At 33.9% G+C, this 13,212-nt stretch overlaps 1 protein-coding gene across 1 annotated transcript in view; it reads right to left on the bottom strand.

The window, feature by feature from the left end:
- INTS6 (integrator complex subunit 6) overlaps window positions 1–13,212 on the bottom strand; it is a 91,956-nt gene that overhangs the window by 13,081 nt on the left and 65,663 nt on the right. The window contains exons 6-11 of the mRNA XM_007471687.1: window positions 10,032–10,157; window positions 8,452–8,606; window positions 4,504–4,656; window positions 3,503–3,635; window positions 2,479–2,573; window positions 579–689 (exon numbers count right to left, since the gene is read on the bottom strand). Coding sequence (XP_007471749.1) covers window positions 579–689; window positions 2,479–2,573; window positions 3,503–3,635; window positions 4,504–4,656; window positions 8,452–8,606; window positions 10,032–10,157 — 773 coding nt within the window. The remainder of the gene's footprint in view (window positions 1–578; window positions 690–2,478; window positions 2,574–3,502; window positions 3,636–4,503; window positions 4,657–8,451; window positions 8,607–10,031; window positions 10,158–13,212) is intronic.

The raw sequence follows: 13,212 nt of genomic DNA, 5'->3' as shown, positions 1-13,212 counted from the left end.
AGCAATATTTTGACTCTTTCCAACCTACATTTCAATTAGCACTTGAAGTAGAGATGGCAGGAGTACTGGAAAAATTGTGTTTTATACAATTTTAATAACTTGGCAGTCAAAGTGTATACTGCTTGACTACTATAGTATCTATTAATGTGATGTACACCCAAAATGACAAAATTCAGTATTTTTACAAATATTTCAAAAGAAACTCCCATTTTGAAAGAAAAAGCTATAGGTTTAAAACATAAAGCAAAAGAAACTGACTTTTTTGTCTAAGAAAAACAACTTTCTAACATAAATTTCCCAAAAGAAAACAAAGAATGTTCACATACAGGAAGGCTAGGACCACATTAATAAAGCCATTTCCACAAACTAGGAATTATTGCTTGAAATTATCATTTCAAAACATAGCATACCATTTACTTGAGATAGAATTATGTTAATATATGATATACGTGGTTTTAAAATGTAATACATTAATACGATGGAATTCTATTAGAATCATCAAGAACTAACATCTGGCCTATTGACCACCTTAGCCAAAACCATTCAAAATACTTAATGGCTCTATTTCTTAACATTACCTGCTGACTCAATTTTTTGAGGTATGAAATGACACTGTAACTAAGTCCATATTCCATACTGTCTGCTATTAGGTTAGGTGCTCCCATCATTCTAACAGCTTTCTTCAAAGGCTATAGGGAAAAAGAAAATACCACTCAATCCTGAGCTTGGCAAAAACTTATAGGTATTATGTATTGTCAATTTTGAAAATTTCACCTCCCAAAATGTCTCCTTTTCTTCAGTAAGAGTCACATAATCATATTTGTACTTCATTAAAATGTTTGTCAGTGGTATGAAAGGCAGTTTGAAATACTAAACAAGGATTAGAGGCTATAATAACAACACCCAGAGCAAGAAAGGGTGAAGTCCTGGACTTCTTAGCACCATTGGAGACACTAGGTTTGGAAGAAGAGGGCAGGAGACACACTGCAGAGGTTGATTTGATAGAACTTGGGTGGTAAGTAGAAAGAGGAGTCAAGGAAAATAGAAGATTTCTACCTTGGGTAACTGGAAGGGTTGTGGCTCAACCCCTCACTAGCTTTGTGACCCTGTACCAGGTAATATAACCCCTCTGTGCCTTAAGTTTCTCATTTGTAAAATGATAATAGTAGTATCTACCTCATAGGGTTGTCATGGGATTAAATGAATTAATACATGTAAATACATCTGGCACACAGTAAGCATTCAGTAGGTATTAATCATTACTACTATTATCATTCGCTGAGCTGAAAAAACAGAAAACAAGCTCTGAAGGAAAAACGAGGAGGCAAAAATCATCTAATATTTACTATGGATGTGATATAGTGATTTTCAATTGTAAGGACTAATTGAGAGCCACTTTGTGCAAGGAAAAATGTCACTAGCAGGACTGTCTAGCCCATGTGAATGGGACAGAGTCAGAAAAAGGATGATAACCACCCAATGACATATTACAAAGAGTATAAAAGCACTGGTGTCAAAGTGGAATCAAATCCCAGGTCTGATATTTAATATTCATGTGGCTTTGGCTAAATCCTCCCAGTGGCTATGAAACATAGGAGTCAAACATATGCAAGTTCATGTTCAAGTGTTTCTTCCTTTTCCCTCTCTTACATAGCAGGCACTATGTGCTAGACACACACAACTTTTCTCTTACAACTATAACATATGATTTTCAAAGCTCAAGAAATTAGTGTTCTTATTAGGGACCATTTAGAAAGATTAGTTACAGTCACATACTGTAACATTCCTGCAGTAAAAGCAGAAGTAATGTTTTAAAGTGCTTTTAGTGTAGGTCTTTTTGTTAAGAAGCTACTTCTCACAAAATAAATAAAGTAATATATTTAATATTATATGCATTATTGGTCCTATCTATTATGATACACTAGGTTTTAAGCAATATTTCTGGAGATTTAGGGGATAATGCAACACAAACCTTTTTTTGTACCCTTAAAGGGAAATAATTATAAAACTGCAATTTAAAAAGGTAGTATAACAATTGAGGTTAAAAGCTTAAATTCTAAAGCCAGGCCTGCCTGGGATTGAATTCCTGACCCCCAAGTATTAGCTATGTAGCCTTGGATGAATTATTTAATCTTTTAGTGCCTCAGTTTCCTCATCTGTGATATAAGAACAGTGATTTCTGCCTCGTAGGGTTACCATATAAATTAAATGAGGTTAATACATGTAAAGTGCTTAGGATAGAACCAGGCCTGGGTAAGCATTATATATATATATTCTCATTATCATCATCATCATCATTATTCTGCAAATCACTGAAACATTTCTTTCCCATTACATTTATATGGGTCATTTGTATACTCAATTTTCATGACATTTATTCTATAACAGCAATAAATAAAAGTTTTAATACCTACAGTAAACTATAAGCATAATATAAAATTTTATAACAAGTTCTATTTTTAACAATAATATTCTTACCCCAAGATAGTAGGGAGGCATTGTCTTCAAGTAACTTTCAAATGACTGTCTCCATTTCAATGTTGGTTTTGCCTTATGTACTTTAAACAAGTCATCTATAAATTTATAATGTGAACAAACTATCATCATTTATTGTTTTCACACATGAAAATCAAGTCAAATAAGTTTCATTTTTAAAGTCTGCTTTCTTATTTATATAAGAGAGAGAGGAACATCTGACCTATATTTTTAACAAAATTAAAGGTGGTAAAATTTTTGGTTCTGGCATTTTTGAGTAGTAGTACCACTTTAAAAATAAAAACGTGCCAATTATGGTCTAAAATTAAATGTAATAATAAAGGTAGAATCAGAATATACACAAGGAAAATCTAGATATGAAACAGATTTGAAGACAGAAACAAAGTATGCATGATGTTTTCTATAAAATATACCTACTAATATTTTGTCTGTAATCTTTAAATCTGATGCAGTTCCATGAAGGGAAAGATGTCTTCTCCAACAGTACCCCTCAAAAAACTATAGCCAAATGGTCCCCAGAAACCAACTTTAGGCTTATCATATTATTTTAGAACAAATTCATCATTTAAAAATATTTGCCAAATGAAAATTAAAAGTATAGATAAATCCTTAGAAAATACTCAGATCTTATAAATATGATATGCTTCTACAAAATGTCTACTTATTTACCGAATACAAAGCCTGCATTACTAATTCTAACTATGTAAGAAATCTAATTGCAAAAAACTTAAGAGAATACTTAATTTAGAAACTTAAAATATAATATCTTCAATAGTTTGCAGAATCAAAGGTAGTTTGACACTGACTTTCAATTTACCAGAAACATGCACAGGTTGCTATAACACAACCTTATACAGCTTCAGTATTTTAGAGTATTAAAAAAAATATATTCATTAATTTCCAGAAGACAAGAAAACTTAAAAAGGGAGGGATGTTCCCAAAGTTTGTTTTTAGGAAAAATTTGTATGTATGCTAAGCCACAGAGAATGTGATGAGAATAACTTACCTAAAAGGGGAAGGAGGACTGGGTAATTGTAAGGCATCACAAATAAGTTGACACAGTTCAGTGCTGTACTCGCTTTCAAGTAACCAAAGGGATGGCCAAGTTCGCTATATTTTGCACTATTGCTTACATATACCTGTTAAAAAGGAGTAGTTAAAACTTCACATTTAATAACCTTTACAGAACGTTATATAAACCACGGATTCAATTTAACTTTTTAAGAAACATCAAATTAAATTTTTAGAGATTCTCATACCGAGTGAAGTAAGTCAGACAGAAAGACAAATATATGATATTGCTTATATGTAGAATCTAAAAAAAGGCTACAAATGAACTTATCTACAAAACAGAAATAGAGTTACAGGTGTAAAAAATAAAACTTATGGTGTGGGGAGTGGGGAGGGATAAATTGGGAGACTGGGATTGACACATACACACTGCTATATATAAAACAGATAACTAAAAAGGACCTGCTGTATAGCACAGGGAACTCTACTCAGTACTCTGTAATGGCGTATATGGGAAAAGAATCTAAAAAAGAGTGGATAGGGCTTCCCTGGTGGCGCAGTGTTTGGGAGTCCACCTGCCAATGCAGGGGACACGGATTCGAGCCCTGGTCGGGGAAGATCCCACATGCTGCGGAGCAACTGAGCCCATGCGCCACAGCTACTGAGCATGTGCTCTGGAGCCCGCGAGCCACAACTACTGAGCCCGTGTGCCACAACTACTGAAGCCCACACGCCTAGAGCCCGTGCTCCACAGCAAGAGAAGCCACCGCAATGAGAAGCCCATGCACAGCAACGAAGAGTAGCCCCTACTAACTGCAACTAGAGAAAACCTGTGCGCAGCAACAAAGAAGAAGAAAAGAGTGGATATATGTATATGTAAAACTGATTCACTTTGCTGTACACCTGAAACTAACACAACACTGTAAATCAATTATACTCTCAATAAAAATTAAATAAATAAATAAAATTTTAAATTGCTATAGTCGTTCAGCTCACCTGCCAACAGGTTTGAGGAGATTTTCTTTCCAGGATAAACTGAGTCAGCGGTGAAGGTTCCAACTCATATTTGTCAAAAGGCAATTTGTCAATAACCATCGGTTCACAGTCTGTACAGGAAAACTTCACTACAGGATGAGATGTACGAGGTGGCTAGAGGGGAAAGTCTTATTATTACTCTTTCACAAAGCACCAGAAACAAACTCCTTTTTAGTATCCCTCACTACCAAAGTTTACTCAGTTTCTCAGTTTTGCTAGTGAGAATTTAATTTACTACCAAAAGCACCACTAAGCTGAAAGAAAATACTTAAAAATGTAATGCTTAAATTATATAATATTCACAAGAAAAAAACACACTTCAAAATCTATACAGAATTAAAATTTTTGTTAAGTCTTAAAATCAAATTTATCAGAAAAATTAAATGCAAAATTTTGGAATTAAATAAGTGCTCATTAATTTTTATATATAAGAAACAACTAATTTAATAGAAACCTTCCTAAGTCCTCAGTTGTAGCAATTTAACTATTTGGCTTCCAAATTGATGACACACATTGATCAGTACAAATTTTTGAATATACAATATATTAGGGCATATATATATTTATACTTGTAAATTATTAATTTACAGGTACATAATAAAATATATATCAAAATAATATTAAAAATAGAAAAGAGTAAACATACATAGAAGTTCTAACGCTTCCCTTCCCTATTCCAGCAGACTGAATTGGTTACCCCTGTGTTAAATACATCCTACCTTGGAGGCCCTGCTGTGGAGCTGCAAAAACCACAATACTTCAAAGGAAAAAAAAAAGCAAGTTACTCTATTTCCCCCTTAACAGTCTCCTTCCTAAAAATCTCATCAAGTGAAGACTGGTGAAGAAAATATGAGCTATGAAGAAATAATGTGGAATTTCATAGCTATAAAGGACTCCTTTTGGCCTTAGTTACTATCTACATATACCGGTGGCTCCCAAATCTACTGTATAAGGGACCAGATTTCTCTCATTTCTCTTATGTATCCAACTACCTACTGTACATAACCTGAATTTTCTATAGGTCCCTCAAATTCATTATTATTCATTATTTCACCCCCAAACCACAAAACCTGTTCTAAAAAACCTAGATGTTAGCCTTAATATCTCCCTCTTATCCTCCATACTTAACTGTCACAAAGAATTAGATTAAATGATACCACAAATTCTAAGCCACTTAGCAGAACACATAAACATGGCAGATGCTCACTATTTTAGTTACTGCCCTCTGTCAATGCTAAATTCTCATCTCTCTAAAAATTTACCTTCTATTTCTTACCACTCTAATTCATGCCTTCATCATTTCTCAGACTAGATTAGTACAACTGTTCATTTTTAATTAGTCTCCCTAATTAGTCAGCCCCCTCCAATCAATCCCATGGCCATGAAAGATAAATATAATCGTGTAATTTTCCTAACTCAAATTATTGGGTAAAAATAGCAGCCAACCACCTAAAAATAGGGCCAGATTCTTTTCTTTTAATATTGTTTTACAAAGAGCCTTGACAATACGGTCCCCATCTGCCTTTTAACCACCACACCATGTACACCCTGTGCTCCAGCCATACCAAAACGACTTGCAGTTGCCCAAACAGATCATTATCTTTCATGCCCCGGTGTTTCATATGTTATCACAAGCTGCTTTACTATTTTCCCCCTTGCATAATGCAAACAAACTCAGTTTTGAAGACTGAACTAGCAAAAGGCAAGTACCAACCTCTAAGAAACTTCTTCCCTGACACAGTCTCACCATGTACCCCAAACACATACCAGGCAGTTAGGCACCACCTCCTCTGGGCTCTGCTCTGCCCCCCATGACAGTTAGCACACTGTACTCTATTATGTTTACATGACTGACCTTCCTATGGAATGGTAAGGTTCCAGAGGGGAAGTACTGTTTTGCTCCTGTGCCTAGCATGTACCTGACGTACAGCGTATTGAATGGGTCTGTGAAACTCATCTATTTTTCTGGATGACAATATTGAGATCCCAAAAGAAAAGGGGGGGCATTTATTATTTCATTTAATCCCCAAAATAATCCTATGAGATAGGAGTTACTATCTCTAACAGATGGGAAATTGAGCTTAGAGAATATAATTAACCAAAGATACATGGCTAATAACTGGTAGAGCCATGATTCAAATTCAGAACCAGTCTCTAATAAATCACATTTAATTTCAGTATCAGTACTTCTTATATGAAATACTATTATTTATAAAAAGTTCATTTCCCCTCAAATATCCTTCAGTTACTAAATTTTGCCAGTTCTTTCTAGTATTCTCTCTCTTTTTGTTTTATCATTCTCTCTTCCATCATCTTAATTCAAACTCTTATATTAAGTGAACCAAAGCAATAGCCCTCTAGGTAAATAGCTTACCTTCTAGTTCATGTAACAACCACCAGATTAATTTTCCTAAAGGAACACTCTGTTAAAAATGTCTTCAGTTCTATGAACCCTATTAAGAAAAGCTCAAATTCCTTAACCTTGCATGTAAAGTCATAAGCAATTTGGTTTATTTAATAGTACTCTCAATGTCCTACATACATATTATGACCCACCTATCCTCACAGTTACTTTCCATTCCTCTAAATTCACCTTGTTCTTTTTAACTTCCATACTTTTTTCTCACGCAGTTTCCTCCTCCAACTGAAATCCTACCGACACTTCAAAATCCTCTATGGCTTGTAACAGTTTGTAATAGACCACTAGAGCAATATTAATAGATAATGCTTGTGATACTGGTTTTGGATTTCTTCCGATTAGGACTTAACAAGTACCATATGTACTTGTTATTTAACTACTATAGGTGTTAAATAAATATAATAGAATGAATAACCAACAATATAATATTTCATATAAATATGATATCTGTTCCATAAGAATTTTGAAAGGGCTCCAGAGGAGAAAGTAATATGACCAAAGAAATTGAGAGCTTCTCTAAAGCCAGACTAAAAAACTATGATGGTTCAATCCAAAAAAGAAAGAAGATACCTCACTGAAATGTATAAAAACTTAATTTCATGTACTACATTAAATCCCTAATGAATAAAGGAAATATCACCTTATAGACCTTGTATAGAATAAAAGTAAAAATTATCCTAAAGAGTTGATATTGGTTTAAAGCATAAAAGGTTTCAAAAAGAGTTCAATTTAATTCATAAATGATAGCTGCATGAAACATTATTAAAGACTGCTTAATGATCTTTGAAATACAACTCTTATCTTCTAAAGGTAACATCAAAAGAACCACTGTCATATCCCATGGTGTCCTCAATTACTACAAAAAACACTAATCTGAAAAAAGGGTATTAACAAGATTTAAGATATTTGTATAAATTTACCCTATTATTATAAGAACCATACAGTGAACACTGATAATTCACCAGGATCATTCAACAAGCCTCACTGTTTCTAAAAATAATTCCTATAAACAAGACCAGAAAATCTTGCTACCTTAAACCTCCAGACTGAAAACACTGAATATAACTAAAACTATGCAAGTCAACATGAATTTCTAAGACTAAGTCCTAAAAGATTGCAGGCAAACCATCAGAATTATTTTCTAAGCCTTCATTTAAACTGTATATTAGGTCCCAGAGACAAATCCTCATGTTACATTATATTTAGAATCCAAAGAGAAGCTCTTGTTATATCTATGCTTCTGTAACCAGATGCCAATAATAAAAGCCTAAGCATAATGTTAGATTCTAAAGGAGACAGATGCCTCTTCTCTATTACTTCCTGATGAACAATACAGTACACTTAAGCAAGTAACAGCTCATCAGTGCACTTTGAGCGCTTGTCTAATTCCTATACAACAGCCACACCTTTAACTGACGGGAGCACTTAAAACTAGTAGGAAAAGCAGTTAACGGTTACTATTACAAAGTCACAGTCTCTCTGGTACTTACTAGTGTTGGAGAATTCTGATCTGGCCAAAAAGACTCTGGAACAGGCCAGTGACCTATAGGAACCCCAGTTTTAGGATTTGGTCTGACATATATGAGTTTGTGACAGCTATGCCAAGGCTGAGATCCCAAAGGTCTTGATACATCTGGCTGCCCATCTACGGCAAAGAAATCAAAGCAAAGTATGTATCATTAAAGGAAAAACATAAGCAGTTAAATTATATCTACTATTACTTAGTAAAAATGTCTTAATACTTGTTCAATTCTGGATTTTCCTATTTTTCTTAAATGGTAGAATACTATCATGACTAAGGCTTAACATTTAGATTATATCAGAATTCACTAGAGCGTAACATCAGCAAATTCCAACGATGAGTTCAATAGGTGAAAGGAGGTCCCACAGCATCTTTTGCTTGTCCAATCAGATTATGTAAAACATACTTCATAGTAGATACTTGTTTAACGAATGACATATTTTCCCCACTAGATGATAAGGGCAAACACTCAATTTCTTCACCATCATGCTTGGCTTAGTAAATACTAGGTAAGTATTGCTAAATGAATATTTCTTTAAAAATCAATCTTTTTAACGAAAGCCTAATAACTAAAACGAAAAGTTAATATGCAAATCCAGATTTGAGGTGTCTACCTTTAATCTAAAACAATTCTAGAAAACGGTAACTCTCTTTAACAGTTCAGTAAACATTTACTTAGTGCCTAACTCTAAGCAATGTCCTAAAATAATTTAAAAATAAATATATTCCATGTGTAACAATTCAATTTTTTGTTTGTTTGTTTTTTTAAACCAGACACAGTATGCGATTTATATAATCTTACCATCTTCTGCTCCTTCCCTATAATCCCTTCTGAGGGTACCACTTTCTCATCTCTATGACCTTTCTCTTCTCCCAATTACCCACTCTAGTGGATCACCTCTGCCAGGGCCATTAATGACTTTCTAATTCTTGTCATAAGCTACTTCATACAAGGCAGAAGGTCCAGATGTAAACTGTCCATTGGTTCTGGTAAAACTCCTTATACCCTCTGGCTAATATAAATAGTTCATGATCACAAAATATTAGAATAAAGCCAGGTGGGGCTCAGCTAGACTTTAAAGGATCAAGCTGAATGGCAAAGGCTGGTTTCTCATTTTGGGAACCACACCAACCATTTGGTTCTGATCGGTTTGATCTTTAGAAAAAATGTAGCTAAGGAATTAAATAAACACTTAGGGTTGAACACTCTTGTGAATTAAGGGACAAGGAAGAAGCATATATACTGGAGAGAGTCAGCATTACAATACTAAAAAGGAAATATGCTAATCTGTAAATGTTTAAAAAGCGTTTTGGCGCTTATAAATTTTCAGGCTATGAACAACCAATATATAAAAACGCGATGCTACCAAACCACTGTCATATTACCTTGACTTTCCCATTTAATCTTCCCTCTTTACCAACAGCTCTTTTGTCATTTTAATAATCTGGACTTAACATTGACAAGGCCAAATCATAGTAATTTTTCAGTTCAAATTGAATACTTGATAAAGCCAGTTTACAATGTCTATAAGAGAAGTACAATAATACCTTCTACAGGGGAAGGATCTGGTCCTGCTTTCTCAAAGTTTATTACCACTCCACTTTGTACTTTCTGCACCAAGGACTCCAGACACTGATTAAGCATTCTTGGAGAACATACAGAGTATGAACGGCCTGAAATAAAAAGAATAAAGTTGCAAAAATTCCTACTTTTAACAAAAAAGAACCATAGTAGGGTTTTTGACAATACTGATTAACGAAAGTTCAATGATAAAGTCTGACCTGTTCATTATCTAATAGAAGAATAACAAAACAAAAATAGCTATTCTCAATCAATCAACAATTCCATTTTGTGAGAGTATGTAAATTTTTCTTTGTAATTAAAGGTATGTGGAAAATAGAAATCTTTGTGTGAACAAACCACAATGAAAAAAATCATTATATATATACACAATGTATTACATGAAATGAGATTTTAAAATATATATAAATTTAAAAAAACTATATCCAACTGTTTTCCAACACAATTATCTTTATTACACATATACAACATCTGGTAACTAACCCCCAAAATCTTACTCCTGCTTAACAAAAGTATTATCACTAAAGACTAATGCTAAGGACATAGATGATACTCAATAATTATTTAATTGATCTGCTGGTGGGTACTGCATATTTTAAGTGTTTGCACTTTAATATATAGATAGTATGTGCTTCATGTGCTTCTCTGAATCTCATTTGGCTTACATACTTAGAAATTACTATCTTAAGTGAATTTCCCTCTTGAATATTTTAACCTATAAAATTTTTAGTTCAGAAGCATTAAAATGCTAGTGATTAAGAAAAAATACCAGTGAAGACTTCTTAAACAGGGATTTTTCAATAAATATATCTAGACCTGTGCTGTTCCATATTGCAGCCACTGGCCACATATGGCTACTGAAAACTTGAAACACGGCTAGTCCAAATTGAGATGTACAGTAACTATAACACACACACCTGACTTTGTAGATATAAAGATAATGTAAAATACTTGAATAATTTTTTTTTTTTTTTTTTGCTGTATGCGGGCCTCTCACTGCTGTGGCCTCTCCCATTGCAGAGCACAGACTCCGGACGCGCAGGCTCAGCGGCCACGGCTCACGGGCCCAGCCGCTCCGCGGCATGTGGGATCTTCCCAGACAGGGGCACAAACCCGTGTCCCTTGCATCGGCAGGCGGACTCCCAACCACTGCGCCACCAGGGAAGCCCAATACTTGAATAATTTTTAATTACCAATATCACGTTGAAATATTTTGTATATATTGATTTAAATAAATATTATATAAATTAATTTTACCTGTTTCTTTTTAGTTTTTTGGTGGTTTTTTTTTTGGCTGCGCCACTCGGCTTGTGGGATCTTAGTTCCCCAACCAGGGACTGAACCAAGTCCCTCGGCAGTGAAAGTGCAGAGTCCTAACCACTGGATCACCAGGGAATTCCCTATCAGTTTCTTTTTAATGTGACACTATAAAATTTATAATTATATATATAACTTATATTTCTATTATCTGTACTGATCTAGACCAGTGCTGAAAACCATGACAACTAAAAATCTTTAATCAAACATCTTACAATGTTATTTGCAATAAGCTCAATACAGAGAAGTCCTATCCCTTAAGAAATTCAACAGACAAGGGCACAAACCCGTGTCCCTTGCATCGGCAGGCGGACTCCCAACCACTGCGCCACCAGGGAAGCCCAATACTTGAATAATTTTTAATTACCAATATCACGTTGAAATATTTTGTATATATTGATTTAAATAAATATTATATAAATTAATTTTACCTGTTTCTTTTTAGTTTTTTGGTGGTTTTTTTTTTGGCTGCGCCACTCGGCTTGTGGGATCTTAGTTCCCCAACCAGGGACTGAACCAAGTCCCTCGGCAGTGAAAGTGCAGAGTCCTAACCACTGGATCACCAGGGAATTCCCTATCAGTTTCTTTTTAATGTGACACTATAAAATTTATAATTATATATATAACTTATATTTCTATTATCTGTACTGATCTAGACCAGTGCTGAAAACCATGACAACTAAAAATCTTTAATCAAACATCTTACAATGTTATTTGCAATAAGCTCAATACAGAGAAGTCCTATCCCTTAAGAAATTCAACCAATTATTACCAAACACGTTATATTATTATATTTGACATATCAAATTACTCATATCAATTTACATTCAACATGTGATTTGTTAAAGGCTACTCAGAAAAGAGAACATTAGGCAGTAGAGTGATTCAAATCCTCAGAGTCAGCTTAGAATAACAAGCATCATATAACAAATGGCTTACCCTGAATACAACAATAAGAGCCATACTTATAAAAATACTCACCAATTACTGAGTGTCTATGTACCTGGCACTATTCTAATCACTCTATTAATTTATCCAATCCTAGGAACAATTTTATTGGTTACTTTCTCCATTTTACAAATGAGAAAACTAAAGCATGGAGAGATTAACTAATTTATTCAAGTTAGTATAGTAGTGCAGCCAAGATTCAAACCCTTACAAGGTATTAGACACTTTCATCTGGATATACCTTCTTCCCTGAAAACCATGATGTTAATTTAAAATAGAAAGCCTATATGGAACCACACTTATTTGAAAGAATTGGCAAATTAAAAATTTTTTTAGTCAATTTAAATATATACATAAAACAATACATAAAAAGGCTGACCGTCTTAACACAGTAAGTATTTAGAAGATTATATAAAGGTTCAATATCTTATTTCATGATATTTAAGCATATTCCAAAGATGTTAACAAAAAACAGAAGTTCTTAAGTATAAAACTGTGGCAATCCTCTCTACTTTCCTAACCTGTGTCATCAACTAATTGATTAGGAAAATATAAGAGGTTATGATCTTAGTATGAAATAAAATGACTAACAAAGACATTTTATGAAAATTGGAGAAAAAAATAAACTTGAGTCACATAGAAAATAACAAAAATTCATTAATTCTTTTGAAAGTTAAAGGAAATTTTGCCATCTTTACAAAGTGAACCTATAACCTATGTCATGTTTCTCTTATTCTTTATGTCAAAACTCACCTCTTGGAATGTTTAACACCTTGTATTGAAGGATAAAGTTTCTGGGCTCACTAATAATATTTGTGAGAAAAGCACATACTTTCAAGTCAAGAAGCTGGCTCACTTGTGGTTAGAGGATCCCCCCCCCCC

This window comes from Lipotes vexillifer, unplaced genomic scaffold, assembly GCF_000442215.2.
Source record: "Lipotes vexillifer unplaced genomic scaffold, Lipotes_vexillifer_v1.1 scaffold470, whole genome shotgun sequence".
NCBI lineage: Eukaryota > Metazoa > Chordata > Mammalia > Artiodactyla > Lipotidae > Lipotes > Lipotes vexillifer.
The sequence above is the reverse complement of the archived record's forward strand: the minus strand, read 5'-3'. Positions and strand labels throughout refer to the sequence as shown.